This window comes from Candida theae, assembly GCF_024610275.1.
Source record: "Candida theae strain CBS 12239 chromosome Unknown scaffold11, whole genome shotgun sequence".
NCBI lineage: Eukaryota > Fungi > Ascomycota > Pichiomycetes > Serinales > Debaryomycetaceae > Lodderomyces > Lodderomyces theae.
Window position 1 is genome coordinate 365 of NW_026261481.1, and position 14,776 is coordinate 15,140.

The 14,776-nt window shown below is 40.7% G+C and overlaps 6 protein-coding genes across 6 annotated transcripts; 4 read left to right on the plus strand and 2 right to left on the minus strand. All coding sequences in view use genetic code 12, as the record gives it.

The window, feature by feature from the left end:
• Positions 1-308: 308 nt before the first annotated feature.
• STP2 (Stp2p) lies at positions 309-2,210 on the plus strand (the record flags this gene model as incomplete). The annotated part of the gene is made up of 1 exon (XM_051754285.1): positions 309-2,210. One exon carries the CDS (start codon positions 309-311, stop codon positions 2,208-2,210), a length of 1,902 nt encoding a protein of 633 aa, XP_051606655.1.
• A 334-nt stretch (positions 2,211-2,544) lies between these two features.
• RMP1 (Rmp1p) lies at positions 2,545-3,522 on the minus strand (the record flags this gene model as incomplete). The annotated part of the gene is made up of 1 exon (XM_051754286.1): positions 2,545-3,522. The coding sequence occupies one exon, from the start codon at positions 3,520-3,522 to the stop codon at positions 2,545-2,547; it is 978 nt and encodes a 325-aa protein (XP_051606656.1).
• A 221-nt stretch (positions 3,523-3,743) lies between these two features.
• KGF57_004745 (uncharacterized protein) lies at positions 3,744-4,928 on the plus strand (the record flags this gene model as incomplete). Its single annotated transcript, XM_051754287.1, has 1 exon — positions 3,744-4,928. One exon carries the CDS (start codon positions 3,744-3,746, stop codon positions 4,926-4,928), a length of 1,185 nt encoding a protein of 394 aa, XP_051606657.1.
• Positions 4,929-5,052: 124 nt separating this feature from the next.
• On the plus strand, positions 5,053-5,964 carry KGF57_004746 (U2-type spliceosomal complex subunit; the record flags this gene model as incomplete). Its single annotated transcript, XM_051754288.1, has 1 exon — positions 5,053-5,964. One exon carries the CDS (start codon positions 5,053-5,055, stop codon positions 5,962-5,964), a length of 912 nt encoding a protein of 303 aa, XP_051606658.1.
• A 127-nt stretch (positions 5,965-6,091) lies between these two features.
• KGF57_004747 (SPA2) lies at positions 6,092-12,657 on the minus strand (the record flags this gene model as incomplete). The annotated part of the gene is made up of 3 exons (XM_051754289.1): positions 6,092-9,672; positions 10,464-12,208; positions 12,608-12,657. 3 exons carry the CDS (start codon positions 12,655-12,657, stop codon positions 6,092-6,094), a joined length of 5,376 nt encoding a protein of 1,791 aa, XP_051606659.1.
• Positions 12,658-12,959: 302 nt separating this feature from the next.
• MNN2 (Mnn2p) lies at positions 12,960-14,741 on the plus strand (the record flags this gene model as incomplete). The annotated part of the gene is made up of 1 exon (XM_051754291.1): positions 12,960-14,741. One exon carries the CDS (start codon positions 12,960-12,962, stop codon positions 14,739-14,741), a length of 1,782 nt encoding a protein of 593 aa, XP_051606660.1.
• Between the last annotated feature and the right edge of the window lie 35 nt (positions 14,742-14,776).

A 14,776-nucleotide genomic window follows, 5' to 3' on the forward strand; every position in this document is an offset into this window, starting at 1 on the left:
TTTTTTTTTTTTTTTTTTTCCAACTCACAGGAGCACAGAGAGAATTTCTTTAACGACAGTTGAACCCTTATATATTATACACTGGAAAACCCACATCACACCACCCAAACAACTAAAAAGTCTTCCACTGACAAACACCCAAAAAGTGCAAGCTTGGAAAACAATCTTTTGACAATCTACTTTCTCACTTCAGATCTGTTCTTTTTTTTTTTGTTCTTTTTTTTTTCTCACTGAGGAAGAAAGAACAGAACTTTTTCCGTGATTATAAGATAAATAATAAGAAAGAAGGGCCCTCGATAATCATGACGATGCAAACACCTGTAGCACAACTGAAACATCAAACCAAACTACATCCTACTCTGGCCACATTGCAGACCAGTTTCATGGAGAGTGGAAACCAGAACTCTAGCACAACCACAGTTGGTACGATTATTGAGAACATGTTCAAGATTGCTATTATTTCATTCATCGTGACCACTGTCAAATCTATCGTAGACACGATTTACAACTTCCTTTCCCAAAAGTCTGATTTTGTTATCATTCCAAATCACTCATTCAACAACTCCAAGGTAGATGTGAAGGAGATAGCAGCTGTCGATGACAAACATGAAGATGATGAGACTTTCAATGACACTTTATTTCCATCTATAGATACGAAGAGAGACTCTGTTCCATTTAAAGAAGAGCAGTCTGAAGAATGTTTGATTCCAACTAGCTGTTCGATGGGACTAACAACGAGACTTTTGCCGGTAAAGAATGCAAAAGGGGAGTTGGAATGGGTATTCACTGAAGATGACTCTATGCTAAACAAGGGTACAGAATTGGATGTATTTAAGATTCCACAACCACACGATTTCAAATTCAAAGACCACAATGGCAACCATCACAACCAACACCACCAGCACAATCACAACAATGAACTCTCACCCACCATGTCAAATTCATCTAATGAAACGACATTGTCAACAAAATTGGAATTCAACAGCTCACAGAGTAAAGAGCAATCTGTATCACCCAATGGATCGTCACATGGATCCTCCTCACCATATATGGGAGGCGAAGAAGAAGAAGCAGAAGAAGAAGAAGAAGAATATAATGAGACAAGAGTCGGACATGAACGTGACTATACCGATGGTGAACAACTGTTCTCCTGTCCACATTGTGACGCCGTTTTTAAGATTAGAGGATACCTCACGAGACACATGAAAAAGCATTCCAGTGACAAGGCTTATTCATGCCCCTTCCACTTGCAAAGTATATACAAGGATGATAATGATATTGTTCACAAATGTCACCCAACCGGAGGGTTTTCGAGAAGGGACACTTACAAAACACACTTGAAGTCGAGACACTTCAACTACCCAAAAGGTGTCAAGCCCAAAAACAAACCCAACAGTGAAGGACATTGTTCAATGTGTGGAGAGTTTTTCAATAGTGCTGAAATTTGGTGTGAGATGCACGTAGAAGGGGGCGAGTGTAAATACTTACCTCAGGACTACAAAGGAAAATCTAGACTCAAGAATAGGTTAAAGAAGAAGCTACAAAAGAATGAGGAAATAACCGACCCTCAATTGTTGCCGTTTACTTCGAAAGTTCTCGAGGAAGTTAAAGAGCAACGTATGCAAAAGAAGTTGGCCAGGAAAGAGAGGAAAAAGAGGACTTTAAAGAAACAAATCCAGCAGCAACATATCCTTCGCCATGATGTCGCCAATCCAAGCTACCAACACCATTCTAGCGTCGTCGCCAACGGTTCAATGCCAACCTCTTCTCCACAACACATGGATACACCAGGTTCCATGGCATCCTCGTCGCAATATGAGTCGTCTTCAGTACATTCACCATTCACGCCCCTGACTTCAAAATCCCCATTGAGTTTAATGACGAATAACTATGTCAAAGAGGACCAATCTCATCATTCTCAACCGCAATATACTACGGCACCATATCAATTTGAACAGATTGAAACGGCACACACAGGCTCGGTTGAGCTGCTACAGGAGGACTATGATGACGATTTTTGTCTCGATGTTGATCAGTTGAGTCCCCAATCGACGCGGCAGTTTAACGAAATGGTGGAGTACATCAAGTTGCAACAACTGCAGCAAGGTATGCAGGGACAGGGATGTTTTCAACAACAACAACAACAACAACAACAGCAGCAGTATAACTTTCAAACATCACAGCAGGTAGGAGGTCAGTATGTTGACTAGATATTTGTGAGGGGAGGTTCTCCTTCTTTCTTTTCGTTTTTTTTTCTTTTCGTTTTTTTATTTTGTTTTTTCTTTGGTGATTCACTTCAGTGGACTGTTTAGGTTTCTTTGCTGACAAGGCATTGGGATTTTCTTTACGATGGAGATTTCCATACGTCGTTTTTCGTGTGGGATGTTTTAGGGTATTTGAGTTTTAGATTTGTATTTTTATGTTTATGTTGTTTTTTTTTTTGAATCGTTTATTCTAAATAGTCTGTAATCGTAAATTAAGTCTCCAATATATTCTGTACTAATCTATTAAAACCAAATTCATCAGGACTTGGTCAAACCGATGTTACGAAAAGATATCATCAATGACTGACTTCGATTTTGATTTTGATTTCTTGGACGGTTTTGATTTTTTGGAAGATTTGAGCACTTTTGAAGATGGCTCTGCTTTTCTCTTTTTGTTGGATGATGAAGTGCCAATCGTTTCCTTGATTGAAGGAGAAGTCGGTGTTGGTTCTTTGTGGGTGCCACCTTCACTTTTGTCCTGGCTCTTGTTTTGTTCTTGTTGTTGTTGTTGTTGTTGTTCTTCACTTGACTTAACCGTGTGCGTCTCTCTAGTTTCAACTGTTGTGCCACCACTAGAGCCTTTCCCAGTTTGATTTTCGTCCTGTTTACTTTTACAACTAGAGGTTTCGTCCAAAGACTGGCTCACTAAATTTCTCGCCTCCACATCTTCCACTCCAATGCTCTCTCTGCCTCCCGCCGCATCCTCCTCCTCCTCCAAATCATAAGCTATCTCCTCTCCCAAATCATCCAAATCATTCTCGTTGATATCTTGACCCCCAAAGAAGTCAATACCCACACTCAAGACATTTGTTTCTGCGGATTGATTAGCAGCAGGAACCGCTGCCAACTCAATCTTTTTAACATCAACGCCTTGGATCTTCCCAAGCAAACTGACAATTTTGGCCAAATTTCCAATCAAAGCGAATCCCAAAGTGATGTACTGTCCCAAAACCAAAATGGAATTGTACGCCCAATATGCATCGCGCGATACTTGAATAATTTTGTTACTTAGACGTGATATTTGACTCCTTTTGTAGTTGATTTTAGACTCGGTTTTAACATTGACAGAACCTGATGATAACGTTGTGGCTAGTCGATCAATGTCAATTTGTAACTTGAGTACCTTTCGAAGGTTTCGGTAGGTGATATTTAGGTACTTGAACCAATGTTGTTGACGATGCTGATTCTTCGATCGATGATGTAGTAAGTTTAGTATATAGTATTCGTTCAGTAAATCCGCCAGCGTTTGCCTGTCCATTAGCGAGTTGGTACGTTTTGGTGGGTGCGGGTGTGCGTCGAAGTGATGAGAAAAGAAGTGGCTCCTGTTGACAAAGGTCTGGTTGAACACAAAACGAGACTTTTTTTTTCTTTTTCTTGCTTGTTTTGGCCGATGAGGTTTTTCTTTGCAAAAGTATTCGGAAACCCATCAGCCCAATTTCATCTTTACAGAAGTTTTCCACCGGCACAAAACACACGAATATGAGTGAGATTATACCACAAGCAAGAGGGTTTTTAGTAACATCGCAACCCGAGAAGGCATTGGAAATACTTACGCCGCACATCGCGTCCAATGCCAAATCACCGGAATTTCTTGCTATATTAGGAGAAGCATTACTTGAGAATAACGATTTACAACAAGCATATGAGGTGCTAATACAAGCGTGTGAACTAGATTCTGATGCGGCTTTGGGAGTTGAAAAGTTCCTTTACTTGGGACAAATTATTGGTGGTGCTGATGGGTTGAATTATGTAAACACAGGATTGAATAGATTGAATGAAATTTTGACTAGCATAAGTCAAGACGGGGGTGTAACACGGGAGGAATTGGTGAAAGGAGGGTACAAGGACATAAATGAGTACAAGACTTGGGCTATTAAGAAGTTGAATTCGGGAATATTCGCCAGTATTGAGATTTGGATGACTGATTTATGTATGGAACCAGAAGCAGAGTCAAAATGCAATGAGTTGATTGAGTTTAGCTTGTCGATAGATCCAACTAACCCAGAGTCCCTTTCGATCTTATCGTCAATTCGAATTTCGCAACAACGCCAACAAGAGGCCGTTGAAGCGTTGCAAAGATCATGGGAATTATTCAAATTGCAAAAGACCAAATTGGAGGATTTCGCTAATAAGAAAGAGGAAGAAGAAAGTAGCTCTGGTGGTGATGCATTTGAAGTCGGTATGGAGTATGTTGAATTGATTCAACCATTGATTACATTATCTCGGTATGCCATTGAATTGGAGCAATACGACACTGCCATTGAAATTGCATCCAATGTACAAGACATCAATGATAGTATACTAGATGCTTTCTATATTGAAGCTTTGGCAAACTTATTCAAAGCGAAACAAACCTCATTTGCAAACACTGGCCAAGCAAACGATGAAGAGTTTGATTATCGTGAGGTGGAAGTATCTCAATTGAAAGACACGTCTGAAATAAAACAACTTTTGGCGGACACGCGATCCATTTTGACGTCGGCCTACAAAATAAGCAATAGCGAATATGGAGCTGAGAATGATCCTGTTCTTGTTGAACAAGTGAATGAATTGTTGAATCTGCTAGGCGGACCAATCATGAGCGAATTGATGCCAAAGAGAGACAATTTGGATGATGCAGAAGTTGCCAACTGGGAGACGGAGATTGTTTCAGATGATGAATAATGGCAGAGTATATTGTATATTATAATAGACTTAAGTGATACCTATTTCGCATCACATCTCAAAAAAAAAACAAAAAACATGTTCTTCTTCAAACTATGGTAAAGATCTACTAACGCAACCAATAATGACAACCAACCATAGACCGACACTAGAAAGTAAAAAGGGTAAAAACATAGCCATACGAGATTCAATAGTGCATGCGAGATCTTTCCCACAACTGCAAAATCTCAAACTAAGATCAGACATACCATCTGCGACATTGGACGATGCAGTGAAGGAGTTGAAGACCGGAAAACGAGACGACGGAGGGCTTCTGGATAGGAGCACTCGGTATTTGGAGATTGACAGAATAGGAACCGAGCTGGAAGAGGTGATTAACAAGGACGCAAGTGATGATGAGGGAGAGGGAGATGTAGATCTCTCGGATAACCCATTCAAGAAGGGGCTTGTGGCTAGCCGTCGCAAAAGGATACGCGAGGATAGCAACGACTCGGAGTCACAGAAAAGTGGACCCACAACTAGCCTGGGCAAATATGAAGGGAAAGAAGACACTGGCATCTCGATTGAACTGCGAAATATTGAAGACGAGAATGATGTATCCTCTTCTTTGAAGAAGTCTAAGTTGGATTCAAAGTCTGGCACTGCTAACCAAGTAGAGGACACGCTACGTGACCAAGTGAAAGGAAATGACGATGATGATGATGAGGAAGAAGAAGAAGAAGAAGAAGAAGAAGAAGAAGAAGAAGAAGAAGAAGATGTCGATGATCAGGAAGATATGGCGGCTTTAGTTGCCGAAATTAATAAGATCAAGCAAGACAAGTCGAGTAAAGATTCAAACCCACCACTATTGGCAACACATCCTTCAATAGCACTAGACAAACCACTTTATCAACAAGAGCCCATTGCAAAAAGAACTGGATGGAGGAAACTGACAAAGAAATTCAACCAACTGAATCAAGATGAAAAAACCACCTTTGCCACAGACTCGATTAGTTCACAATATCATCAAGAGTTTCTATCAAAGTACATCCAGTGAGACACACGTCTCTTTTCGTGTATCTGTATACGTAGTAATGTCAAAGGTTTAAATAGCTAACGAATAAAGAAGACACAAATTCATAATTACAAATTAAACACGGCTAAGTAATAACTCCCCCCCTCCACTAAGTCAAATCTTCTTCATTACGGCCAAGCCTTGCATCAAGGTAAGCAATATCTTCTTTGAGACTGGCTTCTTCAACAGTCTTGACTAATTCTTTAGTACATTTAGCAATATCGAATGAAATACCTGCCAATCTTTGCTTGAAATTCTTGTCAGCAAATTGACCCTCATTGGTATCTTGCACAGGTTTACACAAAACATCCATCCGATGATAACAATCCTCCAATGACCTAACTACCCAACTTCCGTGTTCTTTCAATTGAGCATTTCGAGTCTGGTTCATTGACGTATTTGTAGCTTCACACATTTGGGAAATGACGATGGTGATTGCTTTGGACTTTTGACGCAAGTCATCTTTGGTGGCATCTGGTTTCTTGATCGCTCCAAGTAGGGATTGAATGGTATTAATCACTTCCACCGTTTGGTGTTCAAGATAAAGCAAAACTTGAGTTAACGTGTTGTCAGGATCCTCAATATCAAACAAGTCAACATTAAACGTTGCAGCAGCCATAGATTTACGATACTCCTGTCTTTGTCTTGCTTCGGACTCCACTCCCCTCTCATCTTCGTCATCGTCATCGCCATCGTCATCATCAGACTCCTCCAGCGAGCTAGAATGTTGTATTGGTTTCGGGGAACTTACCTTCACACGTACTGCTGGTTCTTTGTCCCCAGTTAGTTTGTCGTTATCTTCAAAGGAATGATTAACAGGTGTAAAATCACCCACTCTTCTAGCGGTATCGACCGGAGCCACATCTCTGGTTGGTACTCCACTATCATACCCAACCACAGAACTCGACAAACTTTCTGGGTCGTCGTTGAAACGGGGACCCTTCGTGTTTGCGTTTGCACTTGCATTTAATCTATCTTTGTAGGACTGGAATATACCTTTACCTCTTCCAGAAACCAAATTCTCACCCTCATTACTGTTGGTTCTGGCACCAGTCGCCGACTTTTCAGGCTCTCCTTGCAATTTAGAAGTGAAGGGATCAGCAAGACGTCTTGGTTCGTCACTTTCATCAGTTGATTCAATCGATCTGGGCGATCTTTGGAATTTTGGAGGGCTAGATTTTGCTTGCGCCTCAGGAGACAGTTCAAATTGCTTGACTCTATCCATAATCTTTCCCTTCTTCATGGGTGATGTTTTCATAGCTGGAGAAGACGACTGCTCTAGGTCAGATATCGCGTCGGTAAACTTGCGACCAAGGGTACTCACATTAGACGCTTTTTCAGTTCTCGAAGAAAGCGGAGTTGATGAGTTTATATTTTCAAATTGCTTCTCCTGTTGTTTTTCAACAATTGGCTCCTTATTGAGATCTCTGTTTGTTAATGGCAAAGCATTCCGTTCAACAATTTGTGGGGCAATGTTGTCTCCCCTACCAGTAACTGATGAGGCAAATGGATTCTTGGTGGTCTCGTCATTTTGAGCATCGCCAAGGGAAGAAGCTCCTCTTTTGGAATCGACAACATCGTCTACGAGACCGCTGGAAACGGGGGATCTTCCATCTGCCAAACTTGCATGCAGTGATTCATTCTGCATCCCTTCATTACGTTTTGTTCCTTTGAAATTATCTTGACTCAGTTGCGCATCTTCTCCAACACGCACATGCTCTTTTGTTTCGGCATTTTTCATCGGACCAGATACATTCTGTGGAATGGACCCTTTTCTGTCCAGAGGCGACTGCTGTATTGAAGGAGCAACTAACGTTGATCGTGATTTTTGAGAGGGTGATCCCTGTGCGTTCTGGGATGGGGTCTGTGTCTGTATTTGGCGCTGTTTTCCAGGCGGACTTTGATAGTAAGTGCCATTGATCATATTTGGATTACTCAGCTTCAACTTGTTGGCCATTTTCAATGGCCTTACCCCGTAGTCCACTTGAGAAGGAGTAGCTGCAGATTTCGTCCCCGGCTCGAGTTTTCTCAAATTTGTTGAATTTTCGTTGAGCTTTGATGCTGCAATCACATCACAAAGAATGCAATTCATTTCTCCTAATGACTTTTCGACAATAAATTTAGGAAAAAGCAGTTTATATGTAGCATGGTATCTGGTAGCGGTTAAATAATACGCAGCAGCATCCCTCAACAGTATTGAGTGATCGCTGCTATTGGCAACCTGGTTTTCTGCTTGCGCAGCAATTTCATTCATCACTACTGCGATTTTCGAAGCTTTTTCAAACAAGATATTAACGTCCCAGTTCTCTGAGATGTACACAAGGAACGATTCGAACAAAGCCTGTGCATCACTAACCAACTTTATGGAAACAAGACCGTCAGGAGCCACAAAAGACCTCAATTCGACTTTCGACAAGGTAGCTTTCTTGATTTCACTTGCAATGCACTTTGATCTAGAATCCTCATATCTACGCTGCCATTGCTTAACCTGCTTCTTCAACTCCAATGTTGAAGGATTGTCAGGGGAGGGTACGCCAATCTTTTCCAACTTTTCCAAGAAAGAAGTAATGTTCACATTATTTGATCTAGGTTGCGTATCAGACTGTTTTGGAGATTGATTAGATATCGATCTGTTCACAGGTGAGGTGTTTTTCAATGATTGATTTTCAAGTCTCAAAGCAGCGTTGATAGACTTTAGTTTCTCAAGCTCATCTGACTTGTCACTGGATTGTAGTGACTTGCTCAAGGTTTCATGTTTAGATATCCAGTTTTCCTTTTCTTGGCCCAATTGCTCAAGTTCCTCGCTAAGATTCTTATTCTGTTGAACAGAAAAATTGTAATCTTCTTGCAAAGACTTTACCTTTTCATTAAGTATATCTCTTTGTTGTCCGATACTACTCAATTGCGTTTTGTACGCATCTAGTTCCTTTTCCAACTCCAAAATTTTACCCTTCTCAAATTCCATATTTTGATGTTGAAGGTGACCTCCATTCTGTTGATTTGTTTGGTGTGAAATTTCCCGTGCATTATCACTTTTGTCCTTGTCGTTGACTTCTTCCTCTTCGTCGCTAGACCAGGTGAGGTTTGCCTTGGTGGGGATCACTGTTGACTGTTGAATACCAATGGACTGATTAGAAGCCTCTGCCTCTGGTACTACTGCTGTATTTTTACTAGACGTGGCAGCATCCACAAAATGGTCTGGCTTTACATCAAGTTTCTTCTGATCTTCTTGAGGATAGGAGTTGAGTGCATGTTGCGACGCCAGACGGCTATGACCACCATTTGACGCAGGCGTGTGTGATGAAGCTTGCGACACCTTCCGCTCATGTGCACCACGAGCATTATTTGCGTGATTAGAAGATAATGAAGAGCGACGTGGTTCAGACGTGTCTTTAGTTTCAATGTGGAGATCTCTTCTTTCGATTTCATAGGATATATCAGCCACCAAATCCTTGAATCTGGTCTGTGGCAACGAGGCCAATTTCTGCCTAGCTTGATTTCTTTTTGGATGGAACGAGGATTTAGGCAACAAATGATCTGGTTCACCTCTACTTTCGTCAATCCTACGTTTCAATTCGTCGTACACATCAGTACTTAGCTCCTTAAACTGGGCAGCAGATAACTTTAGCAATTTTTCTCTAGCTCTTTGGGCCCTTGATGAGGTTGATTTAGATCTAGTGTTTTGGTCATCTGAAATGTCAAGAAATTGTTTCAAGACCTTGTAGTGGTGTGCTAGATCCTTCTCACTCATAGTTGAACAATAACAAACAATGCGTGGGTGTGTTTTCGGCTCCAACGCAGGCGGTATCTAATCTAAAAGTATACGATAAATGCACTGCAATAGATGACTGCTATTCACCGGGTCGTGGTTGTGGATTTATGTAAAACACTATCCTGTTGTTGTTGTTGTTGTTGTTGTTGCTGATGCTGATGGTTTGCAAAAAGTGTGTTGCCAAAATTGAAACAGAATTTCTCTCACTCTCTGTGAAGAAGAATCTGAATCAAAATTTTTTTATTTTTTTTTATTCTTTTTTTATTTTTTCTCTTTTCTCTACGTTGTAGTCACACCCGTTTTCAAAGGAGGAGATTGTGTAAGCCTTGCAATAAGCACAGGATATTCTATATACTAGAGACTTTGAATCTGCTTATAATCAGCTCACAAGTTAAGAACTTGCCAAAGCTACCCGTTTCTTTTTCAAATGAAGACTCTACTGCAAAGAGTTTTCCAAAGGATCTTGGTCTGATTTTGTGTTGTCATCAACGTATCTTTTTTTTCTTTTTTTCTTTTCCTGTATAAGACGCGTCTTTGTCAATTTTGTGGTTTACTGGCTACAACGCACTACCTGAGCAAAAAACAGGCTTCTGCAAAGATGCGCCCTGGCTAGTTGACCAGGTCTGATGGGTTGGTTGTAAAAGTCTAAATTAAATTGGGCTTAACTCTATACGGAGCACAGGACTGGTCTACACACTCTAACTTGAACAACTGCACTGCAACATCGCATATTCATCTCCCTTCTCACCTTGTAAAATCCACGACTCTTCAACATCTTTCAACTCATTACCCCACAACCGATCGTCAAATGGATTGGAGCTCATGTCTTGCAATTTTTTCAAGTAACTAACATCCGTTCCTTTAGACTCAGACACTTTTTCAATCACTTGATCAAGAATCCAGTTTCTAGGTAAGAATTTAGGGTTGTAATCAGCGGCACTTGATACATTCTGGTATTCCGCAGACTTTTTCTTCAACCCATGGTATACCTTGAGCCAATCAACAAATTGCTTAGCAATATCTTCCTTATGATTCCTATTCGTATTTGGGTCGTAGCGTTCCAAAAACAGCTCAGCAATCTCTTCATAAGATGTGCCAAAGTCAACATCCTGCAATTTCAAAAAGAATAAATTAAAGTCAGTCTGCAACTTCTGCAATGCTTCCAACATGGGCAGGAGTAATTGAAGATTTTGTATATCGGGATTTTTCTCATCAATCAACTCCGTTGACAATCCCAATCGCTTGAAAAAAGTCGCAACATATTTCCTTGTATATGCATATTGATAGATTTCACCTCCCATCTCTATGATTTTCGTTGCTCTAAGTATAATGTCCTCCTCCCACTCCTCTTTCACACCTTGATCAAATTCGGGATTGTCCAACAACTTTTGTCCTGCTCCAATCAACTCGCACAAATTCTCCCCAAGTCTTGTCAAATTCCACCAGATTGCTGTTGGAACATTCCTATATCCATACCGGGACTCATGGTCTTCTGAGTTGGGCGTGTAGTTGGGATCATATTTATCCATGATTGAAAATGGCCCGAAATCAATGGTGAGACCTAGTATGGATGTGTTGTCAGTGTTTAATACTCCATTCAAAAATCCATAACATTGACATATGGCAGTAGTCTCGGCGTTCCTGATAATCGTCTCGAAATACATTTTATCGTACACCGTCAATGAATCGTCTGTCAATTTCGTCAAATCGGGCCTCAACTTATTGACGCGCTCAAAGTTTTGAAACTGGTTCCCATCAATGGTGAACAACTCAGAAATCACATAATCCGACAATTGACGTATACCATCACGGTCACCCCTGTATCGATACAAGTCAAATGTGCCCAACCTCACCCAGCTTTCAGCAAATCTAGCCACTATTGCACACCTCTCCACGGCATGACGTTGTGCTAGTGTCGATGGCAAATATGTCAACGCCAATGCCCTAGTTGTGGGTATTCCTATTGCATTCAAATGTTCAGATATAATGTATTCCCTAATAGAAGATCTCAACACGGCTTTCCCATCAGCAAACCTTGAATATGGAGTCATGCCAGCTCCTTTTAGTTGAAGCTCATACTTGTGTCTGTTGACATCTTCTTTCTTTGCCTTGTCGACTTCAAACAAGTTCACAACCCTACCATCTCCCAACTGTCCTGCAAATTGTCCAAACTGCCAACCGGCATAGGCTTGTGCATAGGGCACAGGGAACCCCTTATCCAAAAATGTCTTTCTATCCTGGTAAAATTCACCACTTACGATTTGTCGAAATACAGGATCATCCACTTCTGAAGCATCCAATCCCAAATCCTTCAAAGCTTTAGGGTTGGCAATAAGAAACTCATATTCATCCCTGGGTGTGGGCAACACCCAAGAGAAGCCTCCACTCAACAAGTTTCTTGGTTTATTAGTGATTTTATTTTCATTTTGCAAAGCAACTTCAATCGTGGGGATTCTATTATCGGGCGAAATGTGATTTGTAAAAGACGACGTCTTGACTGCACTTAGAAGCTTTGAGTTGTGTGTCATTCTTTTGGCTTGTCTGATCATAAAGAGGGGCAGACAGGGGGGGGAAAAATAGTTGTATTGGAGATACAAGTAAATGTGGCGAAGAAGATGAAAGATTGAAATATTTGTGTGGTTGATGAATTGCTTACTCAGTTTGATGGGCAATTGCTTTGTGTGCGTGCAATTCTAGTTCTGCACTTCTCTTTTTTTTCTTTTTTTTTTTTTTTGTTTTAGTTTTAGTTTTAGTTTTGTGTAATTAGATGAGTAATAGAATCTGAAGCAACCACTGTTGTGGATACTTTGGTGGAAGATCTGATAAAAGTCTCGAACCTTATCGTGTCCATACAATGCAGATCCTCCATCGTTCACAGAGTATATTAGGTTATTTCGTACCATTCTCGGTGCGAATACTATCTAGCTCCACTGTTTTCTGTTTCGAATATATCTCATACATCTCCGCAAAAGCAGGTTGGGGAGATGTATACCAACAGGTAGCTAGGATATTAGTTTGCCATGTGTGTTGTACGCGCTGTTGTAAAGAGTGCCAGTGGGAAGCAGGAATAGAATCTTGTCTGCAACCCCTCCGTCCTTATGTTTCAAGGAGAGGAAAAAAAAAAAAATAAAAAAGAAAAGAAAAGGGAAAACAAAACCCTTGATTAAAGAGATATTTCTATCACCGTTTCAAACCGATTGAATCAATGATATCAAAACAGAGGTTGAGAGTTCTCCTCTTGGTTGTGGTAGTTCTACTTGGGTTACATTTTCTCACAACCAACACGTTCAGTAACCAAGATATACAGCGAATAATTGATGAATCATTGAACAAGAAGCCAGAAAATACTATTTCTGGGGAGAAGAATTCTCTTGTATCAAATTCGACTCCCAAATCCAAACAGCAACCTAATGCCCCCAATGGCAAAGCAAAACCAAAACCAAAAACTAAGAGTCCAAAGATCGATGATTATACCATTTTCTTCAATGACCTTGAGCAGTTCAAGATAAATCAAGGCTCAATCAAGGACAAGTACAAACAAGAAGGACAGAAAGCTAAGGAGCTTTTCTCGACTGATGATTCCTTTTTATTCAATAAAGAGTACCTTGAAAACGTGTTGGACATTTCTGAGAAAACCTTTGAAGAGATGAAAGCTAGCCACACTAGATACGTGAATGAACGTATCCCGCAGCTATTGAATGAAGGTGTGGAAACCTTTGGTAAAATGGTATCAAGTGATCCTGACTGGGACATATACAAAGGATCATCTGGGTACGTATTGGTTGGAGGCGGAAGGTTCAGCTGGCTATCATACCTCGTTATAAAACAAATTCGTGCTACTGGCGCTCGCTTGCCTATTGAATTATTCCTTGCAACAGAAGATGATTATGAAAAGAACTTTTGTGAGCACATCTTGAGAACATACAACGCCAGGTGTAATGTGTTTGACAAGAAATTGGCACAGGATTTGCTGGACAGGTTCAGTATTGGGGGTTATCAATACAAAATGTTGGCATTATTAAGTTCAAGATTTGAAAATGTCTTGTACTTGGATTCTGATAATTTCCCTACAAAGAACGTCGACTACATTTTTGATTCTGAGTTGTACAAAAAGAACAACTTGATATTGTGGCCAGATGCTTGGGCTAGAACCACCAACCCCATGTTCTACGACATAGCCGGAGTCGATGTGAAGGAGAATAAACTCAGGTATAGCACTTATGATATTAAACAAGCAGGAGGCAAGGAGAACCTTCGCCCGTTATCGGAGTACACTTTTGAAAACTCAAGGTTTCACGACTTTGAAGGAACTTTGCCTGACCCAACGTCAGAAACAGGAATGTTTGTTGTCAATAAAACCAGCCATTTAAAAACGTTGCTTCTTTGCTTGTACTATAACGTGTTTGGTCCCCACTATTATTATCCTATATTGACACAAGGATCAGCAGGTGAAGGCGATAAAGAGACATTCATTGCTGCTGCTCATGTGTTGAATGAACCGTGGCATCAGACATTAAAGCAGTTCCAGTGGACAGGGTACAACTCAAAAGCATCAAACTCGTTCACGTCAAAGGCATTGGCCCATTTTGATCCAGTGCAAGCGTCCACCGATGTTAAGGACGTGGATGTCATCTTTATGCACTTGTCGTATCCAAAATTTTACCCTAATTGGTTGGTCGACAATAATGATCTCGTCTACAAGGACTCGGGTGAGCATATACGAATGTATGCCGGAGTGAAAGAAAATCTAGGCTACGACTTTGATCTACGGGTTTTGCAATTCTTTACTGAAAGTATTTGTCCCAACTACTATAGACCTGACGGGAAGGCAATTGACGATGATGTTTCAGTATCCAAAGACACCACTTACATGGGAGAGTATCTTCAATACATCAAGGATGAAGAGCAAAATAATATCAAGCGTTGTGAAGAAGTGTTTATTCCACATTTGAAGTGGCTCAAGGAGACCAAAGATCAGAAGGAGTAAGTTGGGTGTCCAAATGGTGTATCTTGTTCTTTTTT